The 17,901-nt window shown below is 42.8% G+C and overlaps 1 protein-coding gene across 1 annotated transcript; it reads right to left on the reverse strand.

The window, feature by feature from the left end:
• Nucleotides 1-814: 814 nt before the first annotated feature.
• LOC138872699 (uncharacterized) lies at nt 815-6,278 on the reverse strand. Its single transcript, XM_070151109.1, has 6 exons — nt 6,216-6,278; nt 4,454-4,550; nt 3,067-3,141; nt 1,514-1,677; nt 1,157-1,405; nt 815-1,045 (listed from the first exon to the last, which is right to left on the reverse strand). The coding sequence occupies exons 1-6, from the start codon at nt 6,276-6,278 to the stop codon at nt 815-817; spliced, it is 879 nt and encodes a 292-aa protein (XP_070007210.1).
• Between the last annotated feature and the right edge of the window lie 11,623 nt (nt 6,279-17,901).

Genomic DNA, 17,901 nt, shown 5'->3' on the forward strand with positions numbered 1-17,901 from the left:
ACATATTATGAAGAATTCCATCATTCTTCTCCTTTTCCTTGGCAAGCTCAGTTCTGAGAGTATCCCTCTCAGATTCCACCTCTGCCACATGAGCCTTGAGCCTAGCTATCTCAGCATCCTTGGCTTCACATTCCTGAACAAGAGCCCTGACTTTACTGTTGATAGGAGTCTTCTTGGATGAACCAGGTTCATTTGGGATGGCATTGACCAAATAGTCACAAGCAATCAGAGTGTTAATGCCAAAGTGATCCTTGCTTGAAGCCATTTCCCATTTCTTCAAAGGCACATTGCACCTATCTAGAATCGTAGTCAGAATAATGCCATAGGGGGTAGCATGAGCCTTTGATCCATTGATGACCCTATCCAGCAACTTGATGATGAAGGCAGGCCAATTAATTTGGCTTCCACTTTCCAAGCACTCCATAAGAACTAGGTCCATATAATTTGTTATATGCCTTCTCTCTTGTCTGGGCAATAGGCACTTATTGACAAATTCAAACAAGATCTTGTGATGAGGCCTCATTTCACTTTTTTGAACATCCCTAGCCTCATTCACATCTTCAGCATCACAGAACCTCCTGGTAATGTCAAGTGCAGTAGGAAGGGAGTCCAGACAAGGCCACCTTTGACTTGTATAGTCATCAAACCCTTCAGAGGGTATATCAAGGATCTCTCCCAGTTTTTCTGCATCAAAGGACCCTTGAACTCCTTTCACCAGGCTGCTAACCTTGCCATCCTTAACCTCTGCATTTTCCATGAACTCAATGATCACATTCCTGGCTAGCCTACCATCCATCTGAAGGACAATGTCCTTTCACCCCTGAGTAGCTAAGGCGTCCACCAGTCTCATCATTCCTGGTTCCACCAGGTCTTTTAGCAGTCTACCCTTCAAAATCTTTCTTTTGCCAAACATGGAAAGCTTGTCTTGTTCACCATCCGAATCATCTTCTACTTCTTTTCCACTCCATTCCTCATCTTCAGAAATTCTTACTTGTTTACTTTTCACTGTAGATCTTGTCCTCTTGGCTAATGAAGGTTCAGCAGCCTCAGACACAGAGGAAGACTTCTTAGAAGAAGTCTTGGTCTTTTTGAGCTTGGGGGTCTAAACCTCCACTGTTTGAACTTCCTCCTGATGGACCTGTTACATCTCCTAAACCTCCATAGCCTCTGAGGACTCTGCAACCTTCCATTTTCCTTTATCTAGATATTTCTTTTTACTCTCAGCTAAAGCCTTTTGAAGATCACGCTCACTCTGCTTTACCCTGCTTCTTGTAGCTCTTCCCTTTGGCAATGAAATTTCAATAGTTGTTAGGGATGAAGCCTTTCTTTTTTTGGAGGGTTTAGGAGCACTGGGGGCCTTTGGTGTGAGATTTCTTCGTTTCTTAGGATCATAACTCTCCCCAACCTTTTCAGTAGATGAACCAGGTTTATCTCTTTGTGTGCTTAGATGAACTAACCCTTCAGCAGCTTCACCAAAACCACTTCCCCCTGACTTCTAGCCACTCTTTTCTACCTTTTCTTGTTCAACCCCACAAATAGCAGGCACAGGCAAATCAGCAGTGGGTGAATGATCAACCACTCTTTTCTCATTTCCCCTCTCTTCACCACATGTACCCTCTCTCTCTTTTTCTTTTTCAGATTTCTTTTTACCTCCACTCCTTCGTAACTCAGGTAATTCTACATCCTTAACAGGCCCAACCAGAAGACAAAGAAGAACTTACCTTAGAAGGGGATTCTTGATCCTTTTCAGAGTTAGAAGACCCAGGTCCTTCCCCCTCACTGGCGGATTAGTATGACTCAGAATCAGAGTTGGAGTTAGAGTCTTGGACTTGGCTTGCTTTTAATTTCTCATTTAATTTCCTTTTGAGAGCCCCAGACGCTACTGTTTTTCAAGCAAGCATTTTCACACTTCTCAGCCTTAGTTTGGGAGATATACTGGGTGGAGGAGGGGTAGATGAATCAGAGGGAGTAGGTTGTGGTGGAGTTCCATGATTGTCTTGTGGGTTTGTTATGATCGCTGGTTTCTTGAGAGAATTTGTGAGTTAGAATTTTGGAGAAGAAGACAAATAAAATTGACGAGGGATTTTTGACGGTTTAGAATTATGGAGATGGCAGAAGGTAATGATGTGTATTTAAAGATAAATATACATTTAATGTATAACGGCAACTTTAGCAGTGGTTAATTAGAGGTCTAATCAACCTGAAATTGCATGTTTGAATGATAGGTTAAGCTTCCCCAGATTTTAGGCAATTTTTGTGGTTTAGAGTTCTAAGGCAGTCGGAACTAGTTCAAAGCTAACAAATAGTATTTTCTAAGGAATTAAATCAATTGTAAGACTTCTGCTCATGATTTAAATATTTATATTTCTAATTATGCAGAGTATAGAAAACATACATTAGTTTTCAAATGAACCCATACTGATGAACCAGGTTCTTCATTTGGAATTCTCTTGAACATGCCTCAATTTACCATAATAGAGAAAATTTTGTAAGAGATCAGTGGGTCATATTAACACATGTCACAGGAGTATACTAATTAAAGTATGAAGCTGAGTAAAAATTAATCTAGATATTTACAAAAGTTCAGAGTTCCTAACCAAAAAAACTTTTTTTTTCATCTTTTTCAATTTTGTTTCTTGTGCATTCTAAGCTGGACCTATTAGGTGATCTTAATCATCCCTAATTTCAACTTGTTCCTCTCAAAGTTTTCTCTACTCAGTGCTTTAGTGAAGATGTCAGCAATTTGTTTATCAGTAGCACAGAATTCTATGGAGATCAATCTTTTGTCATAGTTATCTCTTAAGAAGTGGTGTCTAAAATCTATGTGCGTAGTTATCTTATGATGAAGATGGTTCTTTGTCATACTTATAGCACTAGTGTTATCATAGAATATAGGAATGCAACCAACTTCAATGCAAAAGTCTACCAACTACTGTTTGATCCATAGCAATTGAGCACAACAAGAGGCAACAACAACATATTCAGCCTCAGCAGTGGATAAGGCCAATGAATTTTGCTTTTTAGTGTCTCATGATACAAGACATGAACCAAGAAAATGAGCCATACCTAAGGTGTTTTTCCTATCCACAAGGAAACCTGCATAATCAGCATCAGCACACCTTGCTAGATTGAAATTACTACCTTTAGGGTACCAAAGACACAGATTAGTAGTGCCTTTCAAATATCTCAGTATCCTCTTGACAACAGTCAAGTGAGATTCTTTTGGATTAGCCTGAAAACGAGCACAAAGCCCTACACTGAAAACTATGTCAGGTCGGTCTACTGGCAGTAAGATACAAAAGTGAGCCAATCATACCCCTATACAACTGCTAATCAACATATGAACCAGGTTCATCTATGTCTAATTTAGTGGCAGTTGCAATGAGTGTGTCTATTTCCTTTGATTCATCCATTTTAAACTTTTTAATCAACTCCTTTGCATATTTCTGCTGATGGATCATGGTTCCATTTGGGCTTTGTTTGATCTGTAAGCCTAAGAAAAAGCTAAGCTCACTTATCATACTCATTTCAAATTCACTCCCCATTAATTTGGCAAAGTCCTTACTTAGTTTGTCAGTGGTAGCCCAAAAAATTTGTCATCAACGTATATTTGTACCACAAGAAGGTCCTTACCCTTTTCCCCTCAAGAATAGAGTACTGTCAATTTTACCTCTTTTATAGCCATGTTCAAGCAGGAATTTGGATAATCGTTCATACCATGCTCTAGGGGCCTACTTGAGTCCATAGAGAGCCTTATCTAATTTGTTTACATGCTCAGGACATTCCTTGCTCTCAAACCCTGGAGGTTGTTTAACAAACACTTCTTCTTTTAGGTAGCCATTCAGGAAGGCACTTTTGACATCCATCTGATGAAGAGTGAATTCCATGTGTGCTGCAAAGGCTATGAGGAGTCTTATTGCCTCTAGTCTTGCAACTGGAGCAAAGTCTCATCATAATCTATACCCTCCTCTTGGCTATAACCTTGGACCACCAGTCTTGCATTGTTTCTTGTAATTGTTCCATCTTCATCAAGTTTGTTTTTGAAGACCCATTTTGTGCCAATTATTGATCTGTCCTTGGGGTCTTGGAACTAGATGCCAAACTTGACTTCTCTCGAACTGATTGAGTTCATCTTGCATTGCATTTACCCAATCTGCATCCTGCAAAGCCTCAACAATATTTGTAGGTTCAATAAGAGATAGGAAAGAATCAAAAGCACACAGATTCTTTAATTATGATCTAATTTTGACTCCAGAGGTTGGATAAGTAATTATGTCCTCAATAGGATGAGAATTTTGATACTTGTGAGGTTTCACAACCAACTGATTTCTGCTTGATGTTTCTCCCATGTTTTGTTGTTGAGGAATAGGGTCATGAACAGGTTCCTTTAGGGGATTGGTTTCAGTTCCTCTTTGATCAGTTCCCCTTGTCAGGTTGACCTAGATAGAAGAACCTGTTCCATCACCTATTCCTTCTTTTGGTGCCACTTTAGCTTGAGCTGAGACTTCACTCATGTCTTTTACCAGCCCAATAGATTCATCTTTGTGTTCCTGTCTCTCAGAAAGAATGTTAGTTTCATCAAACAATACACACACACTTTCTTCTACACACAAATTTCTTTTATTGAACACTTTATATGCTTTGCTATGTGAAGAATATTCCAAGAATACTCCCTCATCACTTCTGGGATCAAACTTACCTAGGGAGTCCTTTCCATTATTGTGCACAAAGCACTTGCATCCAAATGCCCTAAGATGGGATATATTTGGTTTTCTCCATTTAAGTAACTCATAGGGAGTCTTCTCTACAAGAGGTCTAGTCATGCATCTATTGATGATATAACATGCAGTGTTTACCGCCTCTACCCAGAAGCTGTGGGGCAGTTTACTAGAAAGAAGTATAGTCCTAGCCATGTCTTCAAGAGTCCTGTTCTTTCTTTCAACTACTCCATTTTGTTGAGAAGTCCTACGGGGGAGAAAAGTTATGATCTATACCATGCTCATCACAAAATTCAGCAAACTTAGCATTTTCAAATTCAGTTCCATGATCAGACCTAATGAATGCAAGTTGATTACCTAGTTGTTTCTGAGTCTTTCTAACAAAAGCAGTAAACATATCAAATGCTTCATCTTTAGATGTTAAGAATAGTACCCAGGTAAACCTAGAATAATCATCAACAAGTACCATCACATATTTCTTACCACCTCTGCTCAATGTTCTCATTGGACAACAGAGATCCATATGAACCAGTTCTAACATCCTGGTTGTGCTTACCATTTTCTTGCTTTTAAAGGATGATCCTACCTGCTTCCCCCTTGCACAGGCCTCACAAACTTTGTCTTCCTTGAACTTGATGTTAGGTAGCCCTATCACCAAGTCCTTGGAGACTAATTTATTGAGTTGATTCAGACTTGCATGTGTCCCACAGGAGGGGATCATTGTCCAACACACTCAAGCAAGTGAGTTCATTTTCTGAAAGAGTAGATAAATCTACAATGTAAATATTGTTAACTCTTTTTCCCTGCAAAGCAATCTTGTTAGTGGTAAGGTTAATCACAAAGCATTTGGTAGAGGTAAATACTACAAGGTTACCTCTGTCACACAGTTGTGATACACTGATTAGGCTATATTTCAAGCCATCTATCAAGTAGACATTCTCAATAGAGTGTAAGTAGTCTGTCTTACCTACCTTTCCAACCCCAATGATCTCACCTTTCTTCCCATTTGCAAAGGAGAAATTACCTCCTTTTAAGTCCTCAAGTGAAAGGAACTAGTTCTTTCTTCCAATCATATATTTTGAGCAGCCACTATCCATGTACCATATTTGGCTACTTCCCTTCACTTGGACATGCAAAAAGAAATTGGGGGTTAGTCTTAGGAACCCAAACTAGTTTGGGTCCCTTTCTATAGGCAAAGGGGTAAATCAAATTTCTTTTAGCCCACCCAGACAGCCTATTTTTCTCTTGAACAAAGGCTTTGTTCTTTTGACTGGCCTTTTCTTTTGCATAACATTTATTTTTGTAATGACCAGTCTTGCCACAGTGTGTGAAAATTTTATTTTCAAGAAGAGTGAGGTACTTGCTTTTAGGGTCCCACTTAGGTGCTTAAGCCTCATAGCCAAGTCCTCTCTTATTGCTACTGTGATGTTCTTGTAGCCAGGAAAGTGCATCAAAAGCCTTATTCCATTTGCAAGTTCTGTCTAGTTCATGCTTTACCTTCCTTAGGTATTCTTTTAAGACTCTTATCTGCTCATCTTTCCTGTACAACTCATCCTTCATTTTTCCTATGTTTTCTTCTAAAGTGAGATGAGTGTGATCAGCTTTCTTCTTACCTATTCCTAATTTTAGTTTTAAATTTTCAAACCTAAGTTCTAGGACACTGGTGTCAAGTTTAAGAACCTGGTTCTTCAACTCAGCATTTTTACTGTCACTCTCATTAGCCCTAGATTCTAGATTTTTGCACTTGGCTTTTAAGATCACACACTCCTTAGACAACTCTTCCTTCTCATTGTTAATTATCTTAGACTCATCGATGAAGTCTAGCAATAGTTGAGACAACCTTTCTTTGGATAGAAATTTAATCTTGTCTTTGAGATGAAGGACACTTACCTATTGTTCATCATCTGATTCTCCAATGGCCATAAGTGCTTGTTCATCTCCACCTTCATCTTCTGAATCCTCATATGATGTTTCTCCCCAAGCAGCAAACATAGCCTTTGTTCCTTTTGGGTTGAACTTGCTCCTTCTTCCTGTTCCTTCGTTCAACCCTTTCCTTCTTCCATTCAATTTCCCACTAAGGACAATTCTTGATCATATGATCAGTCTTACCACATTTGTAGCATTCCTCGTTGGTTTGTTTCTCAGGAGCCTTTGGTTTATTGAAGTTTGTACCTCTTGAAGAACCATTTCCTCTTATTAGGTACTTTTTGAAATCCCTTGTGATCATGTCCATTTCATCATCCTACAGATCTGCACCTTCGGCTATTCTGAGAGCCAAACTCCTTTCCTTCTTGGGTGCATCTATTTTCATGGTTTGCCTTCTCAGTTCATAAGCAATGAGGTTTCCAATCAGTTCATCCAGCTTGAGAGTAGCAATGTTTTTTTATTCCTGAATAGCAGTGATTTTGCTTTCCCAAGTCACTGGTAAGACCCTTGTCAAGATTTTCTCAATGTTGTCTTCTTCAAGGATAATTCTCCCAGGAGATTTAAGTTCATTGGTTAGTGTTGTGAACCTTATGTACATCTCCTGGATAGTTTCTCCTTCCTTCATAGTGAAATTCTCATATTAAGAATATAACAGTGTTCCTCTTGATCTCTTTACTTGAGGAGTTCCTTCATGAGCCACTTATAAAGTGTCTTATATCTCCTTGGCAGTGGTACAACTTTGAATCCTGCTGTACTCGTCTGGACCCAGTCTATACACAAGCCATTTCTTGGCCTTGGCATTCTTCTCCCATTTCTTCAAGTCTTCAGCAGTGTAGTCAGCTCTTGTCTTTGGCACGTACACTCCTTCAGCATTCTTCTTTGTAGTCGCTAGGGGACCATCAGTGACTATGTCCCAAAGTTCATAGTATTCTTTTATGATATGATCTCTTATCATGTTCTTCTACCAAGAATAGTACTAACCATTAAAAAGAGGAGGCCTAGCAGTGGATTGCCCTTCCCAATTTCCAGGTGGTACACTCATCTTGATCTTTTCCTAAGGTGTTAACCTCTTCAAGGATAACCTATTCTGATACCAGTTGAAGTTTTAAGCGTCAATACCACACTAGAGGGGGGTGATTTTTGTGGTACCCAATTTTTGCTTAACTGAACTATAGAAGAACCTGGTTCTTCTAGGTGTTCCAACTACTATTGTTTGAAGGATATTAAATATTGAAAATAAAGAACACAGAGATTTTTACGTGGATAACACTTGGCTCAAAAGATGAAAAAACCACGACCTACTACTCAGTAGGATTTTCCCAAACTTCTACTAAAATCACTAAGCCAAAATAGCATTTACAAAAACTCTTTGTAAACTTAAGGATTAACTCTAATCCCGTTGTGGCACACAGCCTTAACTATTGTTATAACTTCAAGTTAACTATAACTTGACCACTCTAGGTACCTAATACAATTGCTTCTATGAAAGCTGAAAGTTACAATGTAAAATCACCTACTACAATTGAACTAGAATAACAAATAGACACATGGAACTGGTTCTTCTATCTCGTTCAAGTAGCTTCGGGATTGCACACTCAAATCACGCATAAATTGCTTGCAAAATTGCCTTGCTCTTTTGCTCTCAATTTAAGTTTAACTTCTGCTTATGTGCATTACCTCTAAAAGAGAACAACACTCATATTTAATAGGTTAGTAATCAGAGTTTGACTGGGATTCAATTGCTACTCTTCTATCGTAGAAGAGTTCATGATGATCTCAAACTCTAATACTATCTTCTTCCTAAACTGTGTCCTTTTCATATAAGGAGTCTTTCCCTCCTTATCCAATATGCAATCTTTTCGATCAGATCAGGAGATATTGTTTCTTGATCAGTTAGATTTATCTCCTTCCCGTGCATCTCACATGTATAGGTTGATCATGACTGTGCTTCACAAGATGGACCTAGTCCATGTCTGAATTCTTTTGTCAATCTTCAAAACTTCACCTGTTCTTGGGCCAACAATAGGAAACGATCATGAGCCCCTACTCCGTAAGCATCATCGCCATGATGTCAGTCCATCAGAGCATTAAATGACATACTCAAAAAGTCATGCAAGGGTTGCCGTCAAACACGACTATCGAGAATTCCACAAACCACTATTGATTCGTCCTTTCCACTGCCCACACGGTTCCTATAAATGCATCAACCGTTTGATAATCCATACTTTCACAATATCTTCAAATTTCCAAGGCTTAATCCATTCCCTTTCTCACCCTTTCTTCCTCCGTTCTTGATCATTTGCCCACTTTCTCAGAAATGTTTTGCCACTATCATTGCTAGAACTTCCAAGACAGTTCCTCAAAAAGTCAAGGCTGCCTCTTCATCCCAAACACCCAAAGGAGAGCCCAAAGTGATACCCACCGTTGAACAATGTACTCCCATCAGGTTTGACACAACGAAGGATTTTTTCGTCGACAAAACTTTATCTACACCGGGCCAGTGCGAATATGTGTCCTGGTACATTAGCATTGTGACTGACATAGAGAGGGTGAAAAAAGACTGTCGTTGGGTAAGGAAACGCTGGTTGAGATTCCCCGTTCTAACGAAAGCGTAATGGATCACAAAGTTGGTTTCCTTTATGTATATACTTACCCGTTCACTCTGGGTCCAGTCGATTCCTCTAACTCTTCTTCCATGGAGATAGATCTGGTTATTCTCGATTTCTACAACAAGTACCAAGTGATGCTTGGTCAAATCTATTCGTCTTTTTGGAGGATAGTCTGCATGCTCCATTATTTTTTCGATGGGGTCGAGGGCGAGACCTTTACCCTCGACCATCTTATCAGATTATATAGCCCTTGATTTTATCGAGGTTTGATTAAGCTTCACCACCGCTCCAAGAAATCATTTTTCTCGAGCACAATGAGGATAAGGATAGAGAGGGGATGAGCAGGTTCGTCCGAGTGAGGACTTCAGACATCATCCCAGCCGGGAGGATGCCATTCCCAGAGAGGTGGAATACACAATGTCAGTATTTTTCCTTTGAACGTGCTCTATGATCCTCTTACCCCTATTCCAAAACATTATTTCCCCCTGGTCTTTGCAACAGCCATTTAGTACCCCGAAGTGGTTCATGATCTGCCGAGATGGATCAGGCGGTTGGATACTTCATTCTCGTATCTCGTCCAATCTTTGCCCGACTTGGCTAAAACACGGTGGGTGGCCAAGAATCATGGTAAAGTTCTTCCCAACACTTGTATCTTAATCTTATGATTCTCCCTAGTATCCTTTGTGCTAGTAAACTTTGACCGTTGTGTTTGTGCAGGCCTTGGCGAAGGTGTGCGGATGAGCACCTCCCGATGGCTAGGTGGAGGTTTCGAAGCCCGCTAAGGGCGAGAAAAGGAAGAACAAGGCGGCTGTTGATTCCCTTGAGACAAAGAAACCTAAATCACGCAGGCCTCGAGCTGCCATCGGGACCTCGACTTCAGCTTCCGGAGCAAGTCCCGATACTAGGGATGAAGATGATGATGATGATGGTCAGTGATGTTTGGTATATAGAACAAGGTCGTGCACGAGAGTTTTGCAAGTGCCACGATCGAAGGCCACTAAATCAGGAACGGTCGATTCGGATCGGTCCCGTGGGGTGGAGACCCTCGAGGAAGGTGTAAATGTGGTCCATGATCTTGTGATCGACTGTGGTGTAGCCTCTACTGGGGAGACAATTACGGCTGGTCCAGAAAGGTACGAGCCCGAAGCTTTCTGGGAGGAGGAGTTTCCTCTTAGCGACATCGATTACCTGGGTGGTCTTAATTTGGCCGTCAGTTCTCCTCTGGGGAGTTAAGGGACGCTCAGGACCCAAATGTTGCCAACGTGGGGGTTCCTCTCAAGGGGGGAGGTGTTCTTGGCAACATTCTCGATGATATTGACGATGTTAGTGAGGACATCGATCTTAATGCCTCCAGCACCATCAAGGTAGCGGAGAGGTTCCAGCGGTAGGTGATAGTTGTTTATGTATATTTCCTCAGTCCCGAGCATTATTCCTTATTTGTCTAACTCTTCTATTTCCCTGTAGTCTAAGGAGATGTATGACCATGCCCTTTCTAGGCTCCAAGAGGAGCTTTCATGCCGTGAAATAGAGTTCGAGAGGCTTACCTTGGGGTTGCAGGAGTCGGAGGCCTCTTCTGCCCGAAAGGAGAAAGAGTTGGGCTAACTTCAGATGAGTTTGGAGGGAGTGCTCATAGAAAAGGTTGGCCTTGTGGAACAAGTAATTCGTTACTCATAAACCCGTTCGTTTTTCCCACAATTTCAAGGTTTGTTGTCTTACCTTTTCTTTTGCAGATCGGGCAGAAGAATGGGGAGATCCTCGAGATGAGGAAGCTAAATGAGGTAGTGACCTCGGAATTGATGTTGACTCAAGGTCTTCTCTAAAATGCTTGAAAAGAGATTATCGTACTATCCATGGCCAAGTACGAGGTCGAGGGAAAAGTTGCCACTTATCTGAAGGATGCCACTACTACAAATCAGATAGCTCGAAATATATTAGAGAAAGCCGAGAAAAAACTGATTTGGGTTGTCGGTCATGTTGGCGCAAAGGCGAGGAGGCAAGCCTTAGAGGAAGCCAGTGCCAAAGTTGTCGATCTCTCAACTGAGGTCGAGAAGGCCCGAGAATCGGAGGAAAACTGGGAACTTTTAGTTGCTTTGGACGAAGGTCCTGGAGATGGTTCAGAGGGTAGTGGTGATGAAGAGTAGGCCTGCACCGTCTTTGCTTTTCCTCTTTCTTTTTGTGTATGTACTCCCGGGGAAACAAGTCTTATAAAGATGCCCCATGTAAATATATTTTTTAGCAATGCAAAAGACTCCTTCTGCTTCAAGTTTTTCTATTTTTTATATTCCATCATTCTTGCGAAGTTAGCTTTTAAATTTCGATGTTAGCTATTTGGAGCTCGTGCTCGGGGCAATTGGGACTCCCGAGATTGGATTCTGTATCGAAATTAGGTCGACAACTCCTTTGGGGCCGATGCTTGTGATAGGAGGAAAACCTTTGGGGTCTCGATACCTCCCGAACTTTGCTCGACAGTAATGTTCATGCGACCTGATAGTGGGATCCCAGGGTGATCCTGCCAGTACATTTCCCAAAAAAGGTGACGTTGTCATGGCTAGAATTAATTGTTCTTCTGGGTAGGTGAGTAGTCGTTGCCTGCCTTTATATATTCACTCGCTTACTTCTCTAATGGAGATTCTACTATTCAGAGTAACTATTTCTTCCATAGAACTTTGTTCTTTGTGCTAGTTCTCTCGTTGTTTCGACTTAAAGCCTTGACCCAAACCTTCATCATCCTCTTCCTATTTTACCATAGCCATGGATGTTACATCGACATTCGCCCATCAAAGAGAGGGGAGTTCTGCCTCTGTTTCATGTCCGGTCGGTGGTACACCACTGGTACCTAGTGAACGAGCCTCGAGGTGCTTTGTCTTGAGGAGAGACTTTACGTTGGAGAGATCTCCCAACATTCAAGGGCATCGGGAGCACGTATCGAGGTTCATCTCCTCAATAAGGGTGGAATACCTCAAGATGATTAGAAAAGATTGCGGATGGGGAGAAGGAGTGGTACTACAAGTACCTTCCCCGAAGGAGAATATCATGACCCATGTCGAGGGGTTTTTGAGCGTGTATACGTATCCTTTTACATCGGGTCCCCCTGACAGGGTTGTGCTTGAGTTCTGTAGGAGATATCAGGTTACCCTGGCTCAGGCTCATCCATCCCTCTAGAAGATAGTGCTGATGATAAGGTACTTTGCGGATAAGGCCGAGCTTGAATTCACCCTCAGCCATCTCATTAGGTTATATCGGCCGCTGCATTACCGGGGCTTGATTACCCTGCGGTGTCGATCCACTCGGTCCCCTGCCATTAACGATAAAGAGGACGAAGACCGGGGTTGGATGAGCCAGTTCGTTCGAGCATAGATAACCGACATTATCCCTGGAGAGTTTTTGCTATTTCCTAAGAAATGGAATTTCACACATAAGTGATGTACCTGTATTTTTATCGCTTTATCCATAGCGGGGGCGGACTCCATAAAGGCATCTTTCTATTTTATAATTGTTAGTGATTCCTTGGTTGCTGAATGAGATCCCTGATTTGGCTGAATGGTCCCGCAAGCTGGCAGCTTGTTCGACCTATGATAAGCGCAGGTGGCAAGACCTGTCCAAGAAGAGATGGGAGGCAAAGCATCACGGTAGGCATTTAATGGCTTATTTCCTCAGAAAGGTACCTTCCTTTTTAGCGCACTACCTCTGTCGCCGCAGGTGTTGGAGAATTTTTCAAAATGAGACTGTGCCCCCTAGAGGAGGAGGAGAGACTACTGACCTTGGGGTTTAGGGTTGACAAGAAATGGAAAGAGTCTCCGAGGTGCGAGGATGCTCACGGCGGGGCGAGTCCTGTTCTGAGGTTCAAAAGAGGCGATTCGGCCGATCTTCCGACTTCGAAGGCTTCTGTTTCTGAAAGATCATTTCTCATTCCCATCGAAGGTATTTCGAGGAGCGAGGGTCATGTGGCGCCTTTCTCTTTTTCTACCAAGGGCGCTTCGGGGGATATTGGGCCATTGGACATTGGCTTGGCCTTCGGTGAGGCTTAGCGGCTTGGCTTTATGGTAAGCTTCGGTAGCCGGCATATGTTTATCTCGGTTTTGCACCCTTCCTTTCTTATTGAATTTTCATTTGCAAGCCTTTGACAAGCTTAAGTTCGAGCTGCTTCACCATGGGGCCAGGCTGCGGAAAGCTTTGGATAGGGAGGGATCCCTTAGGCTCCTTTGTGAGAGAAAGGAAGGTGAGCTGGTATACCTGCGGTGTGAGGTAGATAAAAGTCGGAACTGCGAAAGCTGTCTCGAAAGACAGGTAACCTATATTTCAGGTTGATGTATGCCCCCTTTTATTTTCGGAGATTAACGTTTCGATATTTCAGTTGGAGAGAAAAAATGAAGGAGCTGGAGCGTCTTTAGGACGAAGTTGGTCGGGCCAAACGTGAGCTTAATGAGTTGAAGGCTCGAGTAGATGCCCAAGTTGCGGCCAGGGAGGATGCTTTGGCTAAGGCTTCTGCCCTCGAGGTGCAAATTCGGGATGCTCATGCAAATGATTTTGTCCGAGCGAATATGATCACAAAGAGCGAGTCCGAGCTCTTGAAGGCGAAGGCTGAGGTGGTGAATGCCCGAGCCAAGGCCATAATAAGCCACACTAGGGTTGACTAGAAAGTGGCAGCCCATTTGAAGGGCGCTGCCTATGCTAGAGTTGAGCTAGGGGAAGCTCTTGATCCTGAGAACAATAGTAAGGAGTACGTGAAGTGTAAATCTCAGAGGGAGACCCTCGAGGAAATTCATGTCAGGGGCTTCGACCTCTCAGAAGAGATCAAGCAAGACAGGGTAGAAGAACACGGTGCTAAATTCCTTCTGTTCGATGCCGAGGATAGCGAGGATGAGGCCGACGAGCCATAGTCCCCAAGGGGGACGTATATTTCCTTTTCTGGTTCTGTACATAGTACTTTCGAAGTATGTTGTAAATAGAGCTTGTACTTTTTTTTGTGTATGTATAAAGAGGAAAACTTCGCGGTTTTGTTTCTCCTGCATTTCTTTTTGTTTTGATTTTAGCCAGATGAACCGGTCTTTGAGTTGAAGGGAATTCTTAGATTCACGGTATGGCCTTGAGGATCATTGGGCTGGCCCGTAGGCTCTTATGAACTTTTGCTCTTGGACATATTTAGGCCAACTATTTTGAGCTCAGTCCCCGAGTCGGGCATCGACTCGAGCTTGTTTGACCCTTAAGTTGTCGAATTTTAGGCTGGCGACAGTGGCTCTTACGCTTTTGGTCGATGCGACCTTTTAGTGTATGTGGGCTGGCGACAATGGCTCTTATGCCTTTGTCCTTAGGCATATTTAGTTAACTATTTTGGGTTCAGTCTCCGAATTGGGTTACGACTCGAGCTCATTCAACCCTCAAGTTTGTGAATTTTAAGCTAGAGACAGTGGCTCTTACACTTTTTTCTTTAGGCATATTTAGTTAACTATTTTGGGTTCAGACATCGAATCGGGTTAAGACTCGAGCTCATTCGACCCTCAAGTTTTTGAATTTTAAGCTGGCGATAATGGCTCTTACGCTTTTGGTTGATGCAACCTTTTAGTGTATGCGGGCTGGCGACAGTGGCTCTTACGCCTTGGGTCGATGTGACCTTTTATATGGGCTTTATTTTTCCCTCGATAAGGATTTTTTGAAATAGTATTTGCCTGAATCTTCGATGGTTTAAAAAACCTTGATTGTGAGTCGTTATATGGCGATGATCGAGCACCTCGGGAGGTCTAGCTCAGAGGCTGAGTATCTCGAAGCCAGTGTTTTAGGAGCTGACATAGTCGAAGCTCTTTTGCTTGTATCGAGGGTAGCCTGTTTAACTGGTTCTTTCCGAAGTATATTCGAAGTAATTGAAGGCCTGTGATTTATAACGACGGTCGGGCATCCCCGAGTCGCGTTAGTTTGGCTGGTACAGCCTTGTGACTGGAGTCATTTGTGTTCGGCAGGAGCCTTTAAGTCCCGAGTGAAGTAGTCTCGGCATCTATATCGAGGGTATGCCTTTTTAGGAGTCTTACAAGATCAATATATAACCGAAACTTTGAGATTGGGTTTATGCCTTTAGTAAGGTCTTACAAGTTTTACATACCTTTGAGGTCTTACAAGTTTTACATGCCTTTGAGGTCTTACAGTTTTGGATACTTGGTACAAGTATTGTTCATGCCTTGCTTGAGGTCTTATATGTATTGCTATTGCCTTATGTAGGTTTTACAAGACCGAGGTTGCCCGCATGTGTCGTTACGACCTCGGGTTTTGATAAGTCGATGGAGATGGAGATTGACGGTAGTCCCCGAGGGTTTCTTGGCTCGGGAGCCATTACTTGTGAACTTGGTGTTGCCTCATTGAGGGCTTATGATTTTGGAGTTTCCAACCCGGAGGTCGTGTAGCCTTGAATTTTCGATGTCAGTCCCCGAGTGTTCGGGACGCTTTTTGGATCTGAAGTTGTTTTGTGATCTCGTTGTTGCCTCACCGAGGGCTTACGAATTAGGAGCTCCGACCCGGGGAGTCCCCGAGTGTTCGGGGCGTCTTTTGGCTTTGGAGCCGTTTTTTGCAAAAAATGTCGAGCTTCCTTGACACCCAAAGTGCTTTAGCGAAGTATTCTTTGATTACTTAGTGTAAGTATACATATCTTTGTTGTTTAAGGGCTCAGTTGTTCTATACGGACACGATTCGTTCGACCGTTTGGCCCAGTACATTATCTTCCTAGCGAGACCCCGCTTGATGTGTCTTAGCTTTCTCCGAGTAGGTGACCTTCCGGAGGGGATGTCCCCCAGTATTCGAGGTTGATTGCAAAGGAAGCCTTGAGTACTTGTTGAGTCTCCCTTAGGTAGAATATGGATGTTGCCTCGTTAAAAACCTTGCCGGTAAAACCCTTTTCGGGATAAAAACTCGGCCTAAGGAAAAGAGTGCAATGGATACTTTAAAACCTTAAGGTCTTCGATCCAGGTTAGCGCTTCTGTTGTCTTAATCGAGCACTTACATAAAGGTGGGTACAAGATGTAACTTAAAAAGGGAGATGGTTGTAACTTAGTGGAGATGATGCTTTGAACCTCGGTAGGCCTTCAGCTATCTGCTTAAAGGGCACGGTACGACCCTTTATTTGTTCATTCGGAAACAGCCGAGAATATGCCTTGCGAACGCCGTGTTAAATTTGCTGAGGGTTCGAGGGGCGGGCATAGTTTGGTCGAGCAGTCCAAGCAGCTTTGTTGCCTTTGACATGATAATATTGGCCGAGCTACCTGGAACCACAAGCACATGTTTAATTTGAAATGTATCCACAAGAATAGAAGTTACCAGTGCATCATTATGGGACCGAGATAGAGCCTCGAGTTTGCCTCTTCCTAGTGAGGTATGTTTTCGTTCTCCTGACCATGGGTTCCTGCAGGGCATCGACACATTAAAAGCTGGTAGGGGTGACATGTTATGGCTCATTTGCTTCTTTATTTTTGGTCGCCTCTCTTTCCCGGAACTGATTTTTGGCTTGATCGCTGAGGAATTCTCAGAGGTGACCTTTGTCGAGCATTCGGGCTACCTCTTCCCGGATTTGTTGGAAATCTTCAGTCTTGTGACCGTGTGTGTTGTGAAATTCACACACTAAGTTATGGTTCCTTTGTGAAGGATCTGATTATACGGACCTTGGACATTTAGTGTCTCTGATTTTACTAATGTGAATACAATGTTCGATACATCGACGTTGAAGTTGTATTTTGACAAGCGAGGTGCCTCCGTCAGCCCTGTGTACCTATCGAAGCCAGCTCTGTTGATGAGTCCCCAAAGATTCTGGCCTCGGTCCATCCTTCGATCGTTGTGGGGTATGTTGCGCCTTGGGTCGTTCCTCTTGTCTTCGAGGTATGGCTAGTACCTTTCTTTGCTTGGCTTTGGCTCCTTCGTCGATAGCCTGTTTGGGTGTACCGAGCCCGGAGGGGCTCCTAGTTGGTCGTCCTCAGCCCTGATTTTTGATTGATATCGATTGTGAATGTCCGACCAGGTCACGGCAGGATATTCGACCAGGTTCTATTTCAGTTGCTTCGAAGCCACCGAGCTTTGCTCATTCAGACCTTGAGTGAAGGCCTGCACTTCCCAGTCGTCGGAGACTGGTGGTAGTTCCATTTGTTCCATTTGAAAGCGGGATACAAACTCTCGCAGCATCACGTTCTCCCTCTGCTTGATTTTGAAGACGTCAGATTTCCTTGTCGCTACTTTGATGGCATCGGCATGTGCCTTTATGAAGGAATCTGCCAGCATGGCAAATGAGTCTATGGATTTAGGAGCTAGGTTGTGATACCACATCATGGCCCCCTTCGAGAGTGTTTCTCCGAACTTCTTTAGTAAGACGGACTCGATCTCGTCGTCCTTTATGTCGTTACCCTTCACTACGCAAGTGTAAGCAGTAACGTGCTCATTAGGGTCCGAGGTCCCGTTGTATTTTGGAAGTTCTGGCATTCTGAACTTCTTTGGAATGGGTTTTGGAGTCGCTTCCTCTGGGAACGGCCTCTGTATAAACTTCTTCGAATCCATACCTTTCAGGATCGGGGGTGCGCTCGGGATTTGGTCGACCCTGGAGTTGTAGGTCTCTGATAACTAGGGATTATGGTTCATTTTACACTCCTTCTTACTTGAGTTTTGATTAAAATGTATACAAA

This window comes from Nicotiana sylvestris, chromosome 7 (genome assembly GCF_000393655.2).
Source record: "Nicotiana sylvestris chromosome 7, ASM39365v2, whole genome shotgun sequence".
Classification (NCBI taxonomy): Eukaryota; Viridiplantae; Streptophyta; class Magnoliopsida; order Solanales; family Solanaceae; genus Nicotiana; species Nicotiana sylvestris.

What these genes read in the sequence shown, in the direction of transcription:
- LOC138872699 (XM_070151109.1), bottom strand. Translation starts at nt 6,278, where the DNA reads ATGAAGGATGAGTTGTACAGGAAAGATGAGCAGATAAGAGTCTTAAAA. An exon ending in TAAAAGAATACCTAAGGAAG is followed by an intron (nt 4,551 to 6,215) that starts GTAAAGCATGAA and finishes TCTGAGAGACAG; the next exon opens with GAACACAAAGATGAATCTAT. An exon ending in GTGGGGTTGAACAAGAAAAG is followed by an intron (nt 1,406 to 1,513) that starts GTAGAAAAGAGT and finishes TCTACTGAAAAG; the next exon opens with GTTGGGGAGAGTTATGATCC.